Raw genomic sequence first — 16,301 nt, forward strand, 5'->3', positions numbered from 1 at the left:
AGGTGGTAGCATGTCTTTAATTTGCCATTCCTCTATACTATCGGAAAATTGGCAGAGACTTTTATGTTCAAAATTTTCAGTGTTTTTTTGTTTGGAGGTGTTCCAAGGTTAAGCAAGACTGTAGGAAGCAAAGATAAGCGGCAGTCTGATACAGATCTTATCATAGATCCCTGCGAAGGGGGGATAGCTTTTGCATTTCGAGGCACAGTTGCAAACAGCCATTTTCCAGAGAGATTATGCACGACCATCCATTTAGGGTTTCTCACGTTGTCACACACTGTGGAGTGGCACGTGCAACATCTGTTGCGTATCTCCATACTCTTTGTATCGCCGTATGTTTCCAAGCAACAGGAGTTCCTCCAGTACTTCTAGCTCTTTTAAATTGTATTGTTGTTGCGCAGGAAACTCTTGGTGCATAATTTTTTTTCCGACAATGAGGGTATTTTAGAAATTATTATTATAACAACAGTGAAATGTAAGTACCTCCGTAAAGTAAATTCAATACGTCAACTAATTAACTTTTTACGCCATCTAGAGATGAAATAAAATAATTTATTTCACTAAAATTTTAAAAAATTCGAATTAATAGATTTACTTTTAATATTGAAATTCTAATTTCGAAAGGAAGTATTCGTTTAAATTCGAACGTTAGAGTTTTATTTTAAAATATTTACATTTAATTTGAATGATGCTTACCATTTTCTTACTGAACCTGGTTACAATTTCCTTATTTTCGGAGGCTTGTAGTTACGAGGAGCTCAAAAAATACAGATTTTGCAGTTTAAAACGGTACGAATTTCTACGTTTACTTAAACCTAGATCCAATTACACGCGCTTGGATCTGAAGTTTTCGGCGTACGATACGCACTTTCGTGTAATTGCTCGACCCACAGAGAATTCGGTAATCGATAGAGATGGCACCGTACACATCCACTATAAGAATAAAGCTGCGGTAGATAAACTGGATAATTTTCGGATTAAATTCTATAGTGGATGGTTATTAGGGCATCCGAACGCCTCCGTGTTAGGAATTTTCAATGGCCAAGTCTTTCAGAGCATCATCCATATGGCAGAGGAAACATATATATTAGAACCATGCCCAAATAACCTGAAAATTACAGATTATAATGCAATTATATACAGAAGAACAGACGTAATAAGTGAATACATTAACAAATTTGTCTATTCTGAAAGGTGGAAGAGTCATTCGAAGAATTTAAAAATTGGCTGGAGCAAAAATTTCAATAGAATTAATAAACATAACACGGAGATAATTGTCGATGTTTCTGTATTTAATAACCTAAATCGTAACTTGGTATCATTACTTAAACACGTGATATTCCATTCTATTTTAACTGATCGAGTCTTCGGTAAACAAGATATTGGCAGAAATGACAATAAAAGCCTTAAATTATCTAAATTAACACTCTTTACCAGTATGAAATGTCAGTTATACCCTTCTAAGGCCATCGATAAATACGATATCGACAATACTGCAAATACAAAAACGATTGCTCTTAGTCTCAATATTTTTAATAAATATAAAGTACCGAGTGCATCGAGAGCACTTTTTGTTGATAAATTCTCCATTTATTATTCTTCGTGCATAATTTATGCATCGAGAAGTGTTTGCAAAAGAGACGACAGACAATGTTTTGCTGGTGTTGTTGAGAGTTTATCGCACGGAAATGAGAGATTATTAAGTAAATTCATACGCTGTTTAAACAGATATCGACCCCACAATCGGCACGAGAGAAATAAGATACGACCGAGATCCAAATTTTGTACCAGGTATTGCTCGAAACTCCAAAAATCCTCGTCCGTTAAACGTTGCAATAGTAGGGAACCACACAAAGAGTGGTGTTCGAAGCAGGAAACTAAGGTACGTGTACATAAATAATTTTATTAAAAATAATTTTAAATCGATTTTATTAATTTAGAAGTGCAAGAGGACAAACGTAAACAACTGTCGTGTGTACAAGAGCAAAAATATTTGCGATTTTTTCTACTTTTATATTGAACATAAATACATAAATTCCTTTGGAAAAAAATCGAAAAGACTCTTCACTAACATCACTCAATTTGATTTGTAAGTACATATAGAAGGATATTCTATAATTATAGCTATTATTATAGTTATCATCAATTGTTATTAATAATCTATGTAATACTTCAATTCTTTAAGCATATTAACTTGCTTCCTAGCGATTAAACTAAACATTCTAAATAGAAAAACACGGAATTAACTACGTTAACACGTTTTTTAAAAATTTAAACAATATTCTTGTTATTAAAAAAAATAAAAAAATAAAAATAAAAATATTGTATTCTTGGTATTAGTTTCACCTGTTTCCATTAATAAAAGGATAGGGATGGAAAGCGTGCGCTTCACGACCTTCACACTTTTAGACCTCACGATTTGCATATTTTATTATTAACTACTACACGAGGCAACTGGTAATTCACAATAAGAGAATATAAACAGTAAAATTGTACTTAAAATAGATATATTTTATCATCTGACAGATAAGCCTAATATGAACCGTGTAATTAGTATTTAGCGCATACTTGTACGTGTACCACTAGTTGGTACGCAAAAAGGATCTGTTAGTGTTTTAATACTATACTTAGAAGGCTTAGATAGTACGCGAATGAAAAAAAAAATTGAAAACAGCTTGTTTGCATTGTTTTGAGCCTTTTAGTAAATAAAAAACGATATATTACCTCATAACTTAAAAATAATTATATATTTATTCTTTATTAAGCATCACTAATGTTTTAGAATGATTTTTTACAGTAGATCGTAGCTTGTGTCTTATAAGGAGATCATTTACATAACCTAATTAACTTCCACTACTTAATAATTAATTATATACTTAAGTTAATTAAATTCAATTTTTAACAATTTTATCAATTAAAATTACCGTAATAATTACTTAGATAATTCTATATACTGTACAGTAAATCTATAAACTTAACACCTTGATGCTAGCATTAAGTGAAGCGTAACAAATCTAGATACGTGTATATGCAGAAATTAAATTTCACTTACCTATTTCTTATATAAAAATAAAGCGGAATAAAGTAAAACTATGTTTAGCGGAGACAAAGTTCCAGCGGATTTCCCAGCGTAACACACTAACATATAATGAATGAACAAGCTTAGCACAGTAACATATTAACACTTTCTCACGTTATGTAGGACACACTCGTATATCCTTTATTTTAATATTAACGTAATATTTATCATAAGTATAAGAAAAATTCTATAGTTTAGTCAACATACTTCCGATAAAAAACCAAATCGCGTGCGTGAGAAAAAACGTCACCTTAATATTTTACGTTTCTCATGTACTGTATTTCTCAATTACTTTAATTTTGCTGGTAAATAACGTTATTTTCGATTACAGGAAGCGGATATTAAGTATTTTAGAGCCAATCGGGGTTCGAATTAGGCACGTGGAAGGTAAAAATACATTTAATTTTGCTGGTAGAAAAGTGAAGTGTATTACTTATCAATGCAGTGACATATGACACAGAAACATGCAATTCTAAAGGCAAATAACCTAGCAAAGGTGAAATAAAACGAGGTCGTTGCGCTAAATATCTTGTAATCGCAGTATTAAATTAGAGAAATGATCCAGAAATTTCATTATTTCGTATAGTTTTACACCTCCGCTCGTTGGAAATTCGTCGGTCTTTCGACGTGTAAACATCAGAAAATTCCACGTAGTGTAATTAATACTGTCGTGATTTTACTCGATTTTTACACACCTTACAGTAAATATTTAGCATTAGATGAAGATAATTTCTTAGTAGGTTAATTATCTTTCATAACTTTCATTGCTGCCGCTTACCAGCCGTAACAGATGTTCTTCCTTTACGTCTCTAACTGCGAACAACATAATTAAAACTTAGTGTTTCGTAATTAATACAGAATTTTAATATTTTTTGCTCTTTTAGTAAATGTGCAGCATTTAATTACTTAAAATTTCTTGTAGAAATAAATTGCTAGATGTCAGTAAATTTAATACTTTGTATACAAGTAGTAGACCTCGCTTTATGACCGCTCACTTTTTCACTCTTTTATGAGCGAGTATACATTATATTTTATTCATGTGGCGATTCTTTATTAGCATTATACAATGAAAACTATTTCGAGGAACGTAAACTCACTTCGAGACTCAATTTATGGGTATGAGAGTGGCTCGCTTTACGACATTTATTTCCCTTTAGAATATTTTTCTAGCAACCAATTACATCCTTCGTTTTATATTGATGAATTTATGTTAAAATGCCAGCGATATTATAAAAGTATAAATTATATAAGTTTACGTAGAGGTTCTTAATTAAAGAAGGTACAGAAATTCAAAGAAGTTCCAGGTTTATAACCGGCTTTACTTAATAAAGCAAAGGGAAAGATGATAAACAATCGCATATCATCCTTCCTATATTTATTCTTCGTTCATTTCAAAAGTAAATTACTATCTCTCATATATTTTTGTTTTCTCTTTATATATATATATAATAGATGTGGATGTTTGTTTGTTTGCTGATTCCTAGGCCGTTCGACCAATTGCTAAGAAACTCAGCAAAGAAACAATATCGTACATCCCAACCCAAAAATTATATCTATTAACTTTCTGTAAATCAATTACTTTCTATCTACATTCAATTTGCTGATCTACATGTATGGCCATCTTTTGGCAAAACATTTAACAAAATCATAAAATAAATATAATTGTTACAAAAAAAGGATATAATTTAAAAAGATATATATATATATATATATATATATATATTACATTTACTTAATTACTGCGGCAGGTCACATATCGCACTTTCCACTCGGACTTTTTTATTTCTGAACGATACTTCCTTAAAGGTGCCCTCCAATAGTCGAATAAATAAAACCACCGAATATTGGTAATTAGTTTGTCATTGGTTTGGGCACAGCCAACGGGCTGGCTACGTGCAGTTTTCCGGGTTTTCTTCACGTTAGTAACATCTAAATAGGGGTCATGTGTTAGATTGGAAATTCCGTGTGATAAACCCTTACGTAAGATAACCTTCGTAATAATTATAAATCAAATACTATAATATAATATAGTAGAAGGGTTAGAAGTAAGAAATAATTTAATAATTCTAATCTTTTCTGTTGTTATTTTTGCCTGAGCAATGCCAGTCTCATTTGCTAGTATAATATAATATAATTACAGAAATTTCTTTATATACATAAATTAAAAAAGGTATAAAATATGATATTAATTTTGGAAAAAAAAGGAGCTTTTGGGTCAATTGATATGATGAATTTATTAATTTTAATTAATTTATTAATCTACATTTCCATGGAAAATACTAACGCATCAATGGCTACGATATCAAATGTTTAAAATTACCCACGAAATATTGACTAAAAACTAATGAAATGTAATGAATTTATTAATTTTCTAAATTTAAATATTATATTAATTATCTTTCAAATAGAATTTCATATATTTTGATGAGCAATTATAGAAATTTGAAAAATTATTTTCGTATTTTAAATGTGTAAAAAGATTTTTTTTACGTGTAAATTTCTAGAAAGGAGAAATCGCCATTAAAAAAAGAAATTGGCTCGTCTAAACTTAAAAGATTTGCATATTTTTGTATATACAGTTTCCTCGTTTGCATAATGATATATGGGAAATCGCAAAAGATGAAGATGGTGCAAAGAAAGATTTATAGAGATTTTCAGAGAGAAACGACATTAAATGAAGTGAAAATCGACAATCCGAATTACGAACGTTGTGTTTGGCGATTGGTTACCTTATTCCCAACTGTGCCCATTGAAGTAATCAGAAAGATGCTGGACGAACTCTATCACGAAGAATTAGTTGTCGTTTCCATTATATCTAATGGTATACCCATGAGAACTGATTATTCTACAACAGTTTCTCTCCCTTTACTGAGAAATTACGATTTGAATTCAGGAATATCGCCGTTATCAAAAGATAGAACATATTGCAAATCCCTGAACAAAGCTCTGTCTATCAAATTAATGCTCAGTGAAAAAGAAACCAAAATTTAAACGTTGTGTAAGTGATTCTATAAAATATTTCACTTTAAACGTTAAATATATATAAACTGTATTAAAAGTAATTGAAATTAAATAAATTTTTCGGTATAAAACTTTAAAATTGAATAAAATTTCATAAGATTTCATGTAATACCCAATTACTATTCGTGTAAAACCGAGTATTTAAGTTAATAAAAACAATTTTCAAATTCTTTTAACCATATAATAAGGTTTAACGTTTCTTCCAGAATTTTATAAATTACAGTCCAACCTGTTTTTATGCGGTGGATAGGGACCGCATAAAAAAGTCTCACATAGAAAATAACTCGTTTTAAAATCGTAGTCTTAGTTTCTAAGGAAATTACCTTCCTCTTCGCCTTGTTTTTGTCCTTATTCATTTTCAGGGATTATGTCTAAACATAAAATAAAAATCCTAAAATTTTATATCTAAATAGAAAAAATAATACAGTACATTTACCTTCAATTTACGCTTTGAAATGAATCTTATCTTAATGGTCCAGGAATGTGAAAGCACTTTGAAGGTTTAATTAACGTAATTAAAACACACGTAGAATTTATTGACAACAGATGTCAGCACTTGACTGCATCGTCTTGTCTATCGTCTGTTTTACATATTTTTATCCAGGTGGTGTTTTGTTGACTTAAAAAATAAATTATTTCATTTTTCGCATATTCATGCAATAATATTACTATAATAAGTTCATTTATGCTATAATAAGTTTATTTCGCTATAATAAGTCAACGTGATGCATGACAAAACGCATGAGACTAGTTGTCAACTATACTGCACAAATAAAAAATCGCACAAAAAACCGCACAAATAAAAAATCAAGTAAAAACAGGTTTGACTGTATTTAATTTGATTATAATTATTAAATATAATAAGAGATGGCATTGAACGCCTCCTTCTAGTGACAAATTATTTAGTAATTAATTTAAAATAATTGCCGTATAATAGCCGGATGATTGGGTTAAGCCAGAGGCGGTAGATATACTGGTGCTTGAGCTGCCAATAGCTCTAATGCTACTATACTGGTTTAGTAAATATTTCTGCCACTTCCAGCGCTTCGATCGTGTGTAGTCATAAGTTTGGCTGGAGCATAGGGAGAGTCAGCTGTAAATATTGAAAATTCTTTTAATATATGAAATTTTCTCGTTTTTATCTCGGATATTGCTTTTGTCTTTTTTAAAGGACTGTTTATAAATACCATTTTAATCCGGTTTTGAACACTATTTATTCGTAAATGTAGTTAATACAGTATTTATATTTCTATTAACTGTCATTTTCACGATTTTAGACTTTAAATTGATTAGACAGTTTGTTTTTGCTCACAATTTGTGTTCATTTTAAAACATTTTTGTGAGTTTTTGTTAAAGGCAAGAAAACGTAGTCAAAAATTTTATAGATAAGCCTGTATATACATCATTAATATGGGAAGTCTTCGGAATTCCCGAAAACTCTCTGAATCAGAAAAAAAGGAAATAATGAGAATTATACATATTTAATTATGGAAATGTATAGAAATGTTAAATCACGTAATAAGATAGGATAAACTTAAAGTGTTACAAAAAAGAGATTTAGAATTTAGGGTGACTTTGGAGTTTATCAAGGTTAAGCCTATATCTTTTTTATTAATTTATTAATTTTAGGTATATAATTGTAGTTTGCAGAGAGAAAAGAGCTATGATATATGTTATTCACAATTTATATTGTGTTTATTAATTTAATGAGATAGAGAGAGATTAAAAAAAGTTAGAAACAGGTTAGAGAGGAGGATTAAAAGTCAGTAAATTTAGTTCTTGGATCTCAAATATAGACTGTTAAAGGAAAAAGAGGAAATTTCAACTATTTAGACAAGATATTCAACATATTTACAAGCAAATAAGAGATAGAGGTTATATTTTCTATGGTAGCTGCATTATATGTTGATTTAGTAAGAGTCTCTATAATCCGAAAAATTGAAAAATTAAAGAGCATGTAGAAATAATAAAATATAATAGTAATAGTAATAATAATAATGGCATACAGATCGACAAACAATGGTATAACCTGATAGAGGGCGCAACATGCCAGTAGTTTATATTAATAGAATCATATTGTTGTGGACGGGGGAAAACTGTACCGAAGGGATGATTTCAAATGTGTATAACATATGTAGTGATTTTTAAAAAATGTGCAAGGTTTTAGAAAATTTTTATGGAAAGCCTGTACGTATGTACGTATGTATAATTGATTGTTTTAAAAACTTTTGAAATTTATATTAAAAATAAGCTAGAACGTTAATTAGATGTTATACTTTTGTAATTATTTGTGTAGTATTGCTGTAGTGCACTGTTGCAATGGAAAAACCGTAATTTTTAAGGCAATGTGAACAGAATCCGAAAGTACTGTATAGGTGTAAAAGGAGTGTATGAAGAATTTAAGCACTGAAGAGGGGTCAGAGAAAATAATACTAATCCGAAATGCATTTGTAAAAAGGCAATAAAGGAGTTTGAACCTGTTAAGCTGTGAGACAGTCTACCGTCAATTTTTCGGATTATAGAGACTATTACTAGATCAAGAGATAGAGGATTAGAAGATGATGAGATAGAGGTTGACAAACAAGGGCGTCGGCAGAGGGGCAGCTGCCTCCCCTAGAAATTCGAAAAAATTATTTATATGCTCAGTTTTAATTAAAATAATCTTCTTAAGCTTCTTGTAAGTTAAAAATGTTTTAATTAAGATATTTCTTTTCCGGTACATATTAAATGATTAAAACTTTATTAATCGTTTTTATTTTACCTACATACAATTCATATCCTCTATCAATTTACATCATCTTGCCTCCTTGGCCCATTGGCTGGCGTCGTCCTTGTTGACAAATAAAATAGATAAATGTAGGATGGCAAAAGTTCAGACATTATTGTTAGATATTGACAGTGAAAGTGAATAGTGATGACATGGAGGCTAAAAAAAGTAATGTTAGTGATGTTTTAGGTCTATATAAACAAAAGACTGGGGTAGTAGGCCATCAATAAATCTTCATTTATATCCTACTTTTGATAGTGCAAAATATTATATAAATTACCAAAATATGTAGAGGCAATGTGAGTGTAATTTTTCATGTCAAAAATACTAAATTATTTCATCCCAAATAATAGTTCTCACTATACGGAATCAAGTAAAATTGTATAGCACACTTTAAATAGTGTTAAAGTTTATAAATTATTTAAAAAATAGTTTGTCTTTATCTGAATTAAATTTCTATGGCTATTTAAATGTATCAGAGGATAAGCTATGGTTTTCCTAATTATATTGTCATACATATGTTATAAAAATAAAACAGTGAAATGCAAATTTATTTACTTATTTTATCAACACCTATTTATTAAACAGATATATATAAACAACATTGCTAGACACCAACCAAATGCCGAAATTCTATCGGGCTAGATATGGCTAATTACTAAATAAATTACGTAACCAATTTGGCACTAGAGGGAGGCGTTAAGCGCCATCTCTTATTAACTTTATTATTATTTTAAATAATTTAGAACCGCTGGAAGAAAAAATCGACCCGGAACGGGACACAAACCCACGACCCCTGCTTACCGTGCAGATGCGTTGCCAGTTACGCTATCCTCTTTCAGCACATATAAGCTAACGTTATAACCAGTGGTGATATTCGGAATATTTAACAAGGGGTTCGCTAGCAGAAAATTTTTCCTTGACAATCACCGACAAATGAAATGGCAGTTTTGAATAGAAATAAATACAACACCTTTTCTTGCAACCGTATATCTAACAATCAGTGGCGTACTTGGAACATAACGAGCCATGGGTGAAGGGCAGGTAACGATAATAATTTAGGGCTGTCGACCTTTTTTTTTTTTTTTTTTTTTTTTTTTTTAAGGCAGGGGTAATCTTTATCGCGAAATCGCGCTTCTCGAAATACACACGTGTCATCATCTCTCGAGATACATTATACTTTTTCTTTCGCTGTCCATAGCCCGACACGTGTTCGACAGCCATCTTGTATTATCTCGCGCGCGTGGCATTCTGGGATCTCTCTCATCACTGGATCTACTTTCAAGAACTCTCTTGAATCGATCGCGATTAAACCTCGATTGAAACGGTCGAAAGAGATCGCACCAAGACATACTACTGACCTTGCTCACAATCTAGATTGAAATGCTCGGTACGAACGGGGTATAAAGCTCTAGTTTAGTAGTATTACAGAGTATAATACGCATATTTTAATATATTTTTTTAAAAAAACAAACCCACTGAGAAATGTTCCGTGTGTTTAACAAGGTTCGGGAAACTGAAAATTTTAACAACGGGTTCGGCCGAACCTGTGCGAACCCACCGAATATCACCACTGGTTATAACCATCGACCATATAAGCTAACGTTATAATCATTATAATTATTAAAGTTAATAAGAGATGGCGCCTAACGCCTCCCTCTAGTGCCAAATTGCTTACATAATTTATTTAGTAATTAACCATATCTAGCCCAATAGAATTTCGGCATTTGGTTGGTGTGATATATCATACAAGAACATTATGTACAAAACTTTCATTCACAATATGTAGCAATATAAAAGTTTTTAACATTATAAAAAAGTTTCTTGTCTTGAAAATTTAAAAACTAATATCTCAAATACAGTGGATGATCTGTTAAAGAACAGTTCGGTCAACAAAAAAATCGGATAACGAATACTTTCGCGAAAGATTTTTATGTTCGGATAACGAACACCTCACAGAACAAACACAAGAAGAAGCGACGTAAAATAATGAATACCGATTGGTCTTCCCTTGTGTTCAGGAAACAACTCGAAACTTTTCGGAACGCGGGAGACGTGGACATCGACGCTCAACTCGGTATATATTGATCTGATAGTATTCCTCCGAACTTTGAAACGCTCCCTTGTAATTCCAGCTTTTTATTTTTCTGACAGAAATAATCCTTTTATAGTATTCGCGAGCCTGTCGGGCGAGCACTCGTTAAGTTTTGCGTCGGATTTTATTTTCGAAAGGTGAAAGTATAATAGGCAAGGTAGAGAGTGGACAGAAAATATCTGATGTTGCTGGGCATTATGGCTTGAACACGTCTATAGTAGGTTGCACTTCAATCTCATCTAAGAAAGATACGGTATAATCAAGAAGACTCAAGCAGCTAAAGAAATAACAAAAATTACATCTGAGAAATAAAGAGCATTGAAGAGCTGATAATGGAGCCTGAAACTGATCTGACAAGAGAAGAACGCCAAGAACTTTTGCATAAAGAAAACCAAGATACTCGGCGAAATATGTTTTCTTCTGAAAAAGAGGATTAATGCAAATAACTGCTCTTAAACATCTTTTAAGGAAGTGGAAGAATTAGTGGCGTAGCCTGGGTGTCAGCCGCCCGGGGCGGAAGAAAACTTCGCCGCCCCCTTATTTAGGTATCTCAATATAAAAGACTAAAATATACAGTGATTCTAAAGAACTTTTCAGCAAGAACAATCATCATTATTGTGTATTGTACAGGTTCAAATTTTTACAAGATATTATTATTATTTATTGTGAAATTTTGCCACCCCCTAAAAATGCCGCTCGGGGCGGGCCGCCCCTGCCGCCCCCACTACGCTACGCCACTGGGAAGGATGTCAGAACAAAGGTCTTAGAATGGCATCCAAACCGGGTTGAGGTTAATAGCTTAGGGATCTCTACAATGACAATGCTATTAATTACTTCTGAAAAATTCTGAAGAAGTGAGAAAACCAATCGACATTAGACAGATTCTTTAACCTCCACAAATGGAAAAAAAACATGACTAATAAAAATGTAAGGCTGTGTATATATGTATTTTTATTATTACTGTAGTAAGAAAGTATTTATATTTTATTTTTTGGAGTTTCCAGAACGAATTAATCAAATTCCCATAAAAACCTATGGTAAATCGATAATCGGTTAACGAACAATTCGGATTGCGAACAGTCTTGGAACGTATTATGTTCGTTAACCGATCTCCCACTGTACTATATTAGAGATGACAGACACGTATTACAATGTTACTGGTTAGGGTTTCTCAAACGGGATCCGTGGATTTCGGTTGTTTTTTTACCCGGGAAACATCCCGGGAAATTTTTCTTATTCCGGAAAATCCCGCAAATTTCTTAAAAATTCACTTTTTTCTTATTTTGTGTTAAGGTTGAGGAAATTTTGCAAATAGAAAGTATAATTAACTCATAAACTGTCAGAATACATCTGTATTTATTAATTTTAAACCTACTTATTAGCTTTTTAAATTTTTGCTCGTTATGGCGTGACACAAATGGTCAATAATCAATACGTAGCTTATTTGTGGCAGAACTGAAAATTCTTTACTTGTCAGAACCTGTAATATCTGGAATAATTGTGCTTATGCTGTCTTAATATTTAACCATGCCCAGTAGCTTCAATAAGTGCGTAACGCCAGATTGTGCAAATTGGGCAAGGATACAAACGAGTACGAAGTCTGCAAGTATGAAGTTTTTCTTCATAAACCTGATTATTACAGCCAAACGAACTGCCGAATTATCGGGCTATAAGCTTTATGTTTCTATAGAGAGGTTTCATGTCGACATCACGAGTGACGTCATGAGCATGCGCAATTGTCCAGCGCCATCTTTGTGACTGTTTGTGACTTGTTTACGTTTTGTGTGTGTTCACGTGCGTTTTAACTGGAGTTCTTGTGTTGTTTTTTTTCGTCGCGAATATCACTGTTGTGTAATTCACTGATTTGTTGTGTAATTGAGTGTAATGCAAGTTCACTCAAGAACAAAGGAACATCATTTTTTTTTAATTCCCGGCATTATTTGTCATCAAAGATCTCAAACTGAAGAGCTTCCACGACGAAGGCAAACTGCATGGCTCTCGAGAATTAACCGGAAAAATTTCGTTACGAATAAAGTGAATATCAATACAAGAGTTTGTCAGAAACATTTCATTTCAATATTTACGTTAATAAACACTAAGTTATATTTTAAAACCTAAAAGAGTTTACTGATTTGCTTATATTAATTTAGTTAGGTATAGTGCATTTATAAACGAATAACTAACGTAATTTTAGGCTTTAGCTAGTGCAAACTTATAAACATTACACGTTAAAACGAAAAGCAAGTAGACTTATTATATGCTAATTTCAACTAGAAAATAAAGGTACTGAACAATTTGAATTAAAAAATTTCCACGGCTGTTTTTAATTAGACTTTTACTTTCAGACAAAAATTCTTACTTAAGAAATACGTAAAAACACGAGTTTAAACAAACGAAAGAAAACATATCTTTCCAAGCAATATTACTTCGCTGTTATTCATTACTTTTACTTTTATATCAGGAGAAACCCAGCCACTTGTTAAATAGTTATGGGCCTCTAAAGATTTGTAAGCTTTCATTTGTGACAGGGTGTAGAAATTTGTTGTAAAAACCAAATAGTTTATAATGTCACCAAATTCTACTTTCGGCCACAACTCTTGATATACGACGAAGTCTGATAAACTGGCTTCGTATGGATCGCCTTGACATAACGAAATTTTCTCTTCGTACAGAGCTGCATCTCGTCCTGTTAGACTGCTAGAAAAGCTTGCAAGAAAAGAATCTTTTTTAACTTAATCCATGATAATAGAACTGCAGTATTTTTGTACGTTTAAACTAAAAAAAGGACGTCGAATAACAGACTACGTGCAAGCTAAGCGAGCGAAAACTACCACAAAAATGGCGAATGGGCGGAGCAAACGTGTGTTTTATCACGTGACACGAGACCTTGAAACCTCTCTATTAAAGCAGCCGAGGTAGACAAATCAAGAATACTAGAGAGCAAAAGAAATACTACTATCTCGAAAACGAACTAGAAATCTTCCAGGCTACGGGTGAAAAAACACATAACATCTGTCTTTTCTTAAATGCATTAACGACAATTCTACCCATATGAATTAAACACGATTCCACAGGAATTGAATCGGGAAGGGCATTCTTGGTAACAGGACTTTTCATTAGTTAAATAAGAACCAGATCGAGTGATTGGAGTATTGACCATCTTTACTTTTTAAAATCTTATTATAAAAATTTACAATAATATTTTGTATTATGTTTTATTTACAAAACGAAAATTACCTTTTAAGTTAGAAGTTTGATCTAAGTTCTTTTTTTTTTTTAAATTTTTAACTCAATTAAAGCATTTTGTTGTTGTTGTTGTATGCAGTTTCCAGCAAACTTTAATTAACTTTTCTATTTGTGAAAATTTTTACGTAATTTAAAGGTAACTTTTAATATATATCTTACAGAGCAATATTAATATGATTTTGGAGGTTGTAAAACGTATTAAATTATTAAAAAAATAAAAGATAATTACAGTAGACCCCTATAACACGGTAGATACGTTCCGTGTTATATGAATGTTGTACGAGTCACTTAGATTTTACAAATGCATGAGCCGTTCACAGCACCGCAGTTGTGCAGTTTAAGAGGTACGGCTGTTTGAAAGGTTTTCTTCCATAAAATTAATCGATTCTAGACTAATTTGACTAGAACATTTCCAAAACACGTATAATTTTTTGGGAATAATCCATATAAACTATGCTATAAACAAAAAATTGTAGGAATACTTACCGAGTGTGCACCGTTCGAAAACGCCATTGTTTAAGCTTGTTTTCGTCGCGGAGCGGGTCATCGAACGGCAGACGCATTTCCTGATAAGTTGTTATTTCTGCAAAAAATTCGCTGAACTTTGGAGACATCATTAGTAGAAATATAATTTTTATGGCCGTTGAATAATAAATGTTTTTAGTAGGTCCGTTGCTCGTTTAAACTCAACGGTTTGTGCAATGTCCACAATTGGTCCTGATTCGACCAATCCTGTTGAGACACGAGTCGGCCATGACAATTAGTCTCATTCTTTCACCGTGTTATACGAGCCTTTATTAGCGTGTTATACGAATCCGTCTTATATGAACCCGTGTTATAGGCGGGGTCTACTGTATATCATCTGATTTCAAGATATTTCGTATATCTTGAAAATAATTAGTTTTACCCGGGATTTCTTGGGATTCCGGGAAACAGTTCACTTTTATTCCAGAAACCTGGGACAAGCAAAAGACCGGGAAATGAGAAACCCCACTACTGTTAACATTAAAATGACAGAAGATTGCATTCTGATGATAGAAGTGTCATTTTATGTTAACAGACTTATCACACTGCTACTGCTATCTCTACTATGTTATTTGAGATATTAGTTTTAAGTTTTAAACAGATATCTATTTAAAACCTGGATAAATTAAATCGAAAATATAACTATTTTAGATTTATGTACATCCTCATCTGCAATTTAAAATCATCATCTTATTAATCTTTTTATAAATCAAATATACGTTTTCTTTCTTTATACGTGATATAAAATTAAAAAATGTAATTACGAATAAGATTTTTTCACCGAACAGTAGAAAAAAGTTACAAAAATAATTGAAAACGAGAAAACTACCTACTAACTAAATAGATAAACAAACTTCTTCTCGTTAACAGCGACTCTCACGCCGGCTATCGGCAACCTGAGACATTAACTGTACTTGAGAGCATAGCGCAACCCCTATAATATCTGTAGACTCTAGTCACACAGGTATTTGACTCTTAAAATGGATTCTGACTGATTTGATATTGGAATAACTTAATTTTCATAAAATAAAATTAGAAATGTATTTTTTTTTTATAAAATCAATCATTGAATCTTGTAATATTTTGTATGTAACATTCGAACATGCGTCACGTGTCGCCAACTATTGACGAAAACAGTAATTTAAAATACCACAATAAAAATTTTAGAAATTATCAGCTGTTTTGCTACGAAATAATTTAGTTATGGCAAAGAAAGACGAGTCATAAAAGTAGTTTCGCGTATGTATGCTATACTCATAATAGCAGAAAATAATAACGAAGTTGAAGCCGAAGTTTTCAACGCGAAAACATGTACGTCGGACGTTCTGCGCCGCTTTCCTGTAGGCCCAGAAGTTTGACAATGGTGTTTGGAAAGTCAGTGGAATTATGCTCGACATTCCAAACGCCATTGTCAAACTTCTAGGCTTGCAGGAAAGCGGCGCTGAACGTCCGACGTACACGTTTTCGCGTTTAAAACTTCGGCCTCAACCTCGCTAGTATCAATTTAAATGCAGAATTTTGGAAGTGAGAAGAAATGAAAACAATTGAACTGCCAATAAAAATATTTA

At 32.1% G+C, this 16,301-nt stretch overlaps 2 protein-coding genes across 2 annotated transcripts in view; one reads left to right on the forward strand and one right to left on the reverse strand.

Moving 5' to 3' along the window:
- The window catches only part of LOC136971869 (patched domain-containing protein 3-like), a 26,679-nt gene extending 25,912 nt beyond the window's left edge, over positions 1 to 767 (reverse strand). The window contains exon 1 of the mRNA XM_067266383.1: positions 697 to 767. Coding sequence (XP_067122484.1) covers positions 697 to 699 — 3 coding nt within the window. The 5' untranslated portion in view covers positions 700 to 767. The remainder of the gene's footprint in view (positions 1 to 696) is intronic.
- On the forward strand, positions 611 to 6,227 carry LOC136971870 (uncharacterized). The gene is made up of 3 exons (XM_067266384.1): positions 611 to 1,882; positions 1,941 to 2,089; positions 5,584 to 6,227. The coding sequence occupies exons 1-3, from the start codon at positions 686 to 688 to the stop codon at positions 6,068 to 6,070; spliced, it is 1,833 nt and encodes a 610-aa protein (XP_067122485.1). The 5' UTR covers positions 611 to 685; the 3' UTR covers positions 6,071 to 6,227.
- The last annotated feature ends 10,074 nt before the right edge of the window (positions 6,228 to 16,301 follow it).

This window comes from Centruroides vittatus, unplaced genomic scaffold (genome assembly GCF_030686945.1).
Source record: "Centruroides vittatus isolate TY-2023 unplaced genomic scaffold, ASM3068694v2 contig_273, whole genome shotgun sequence".
Taxonomy (NCBI): Eukaryota; Metazoa; Arthropoda; class Arachnida; order Scorpiones; family Buthidae; genus Centruroides; species Centruroides vittatus.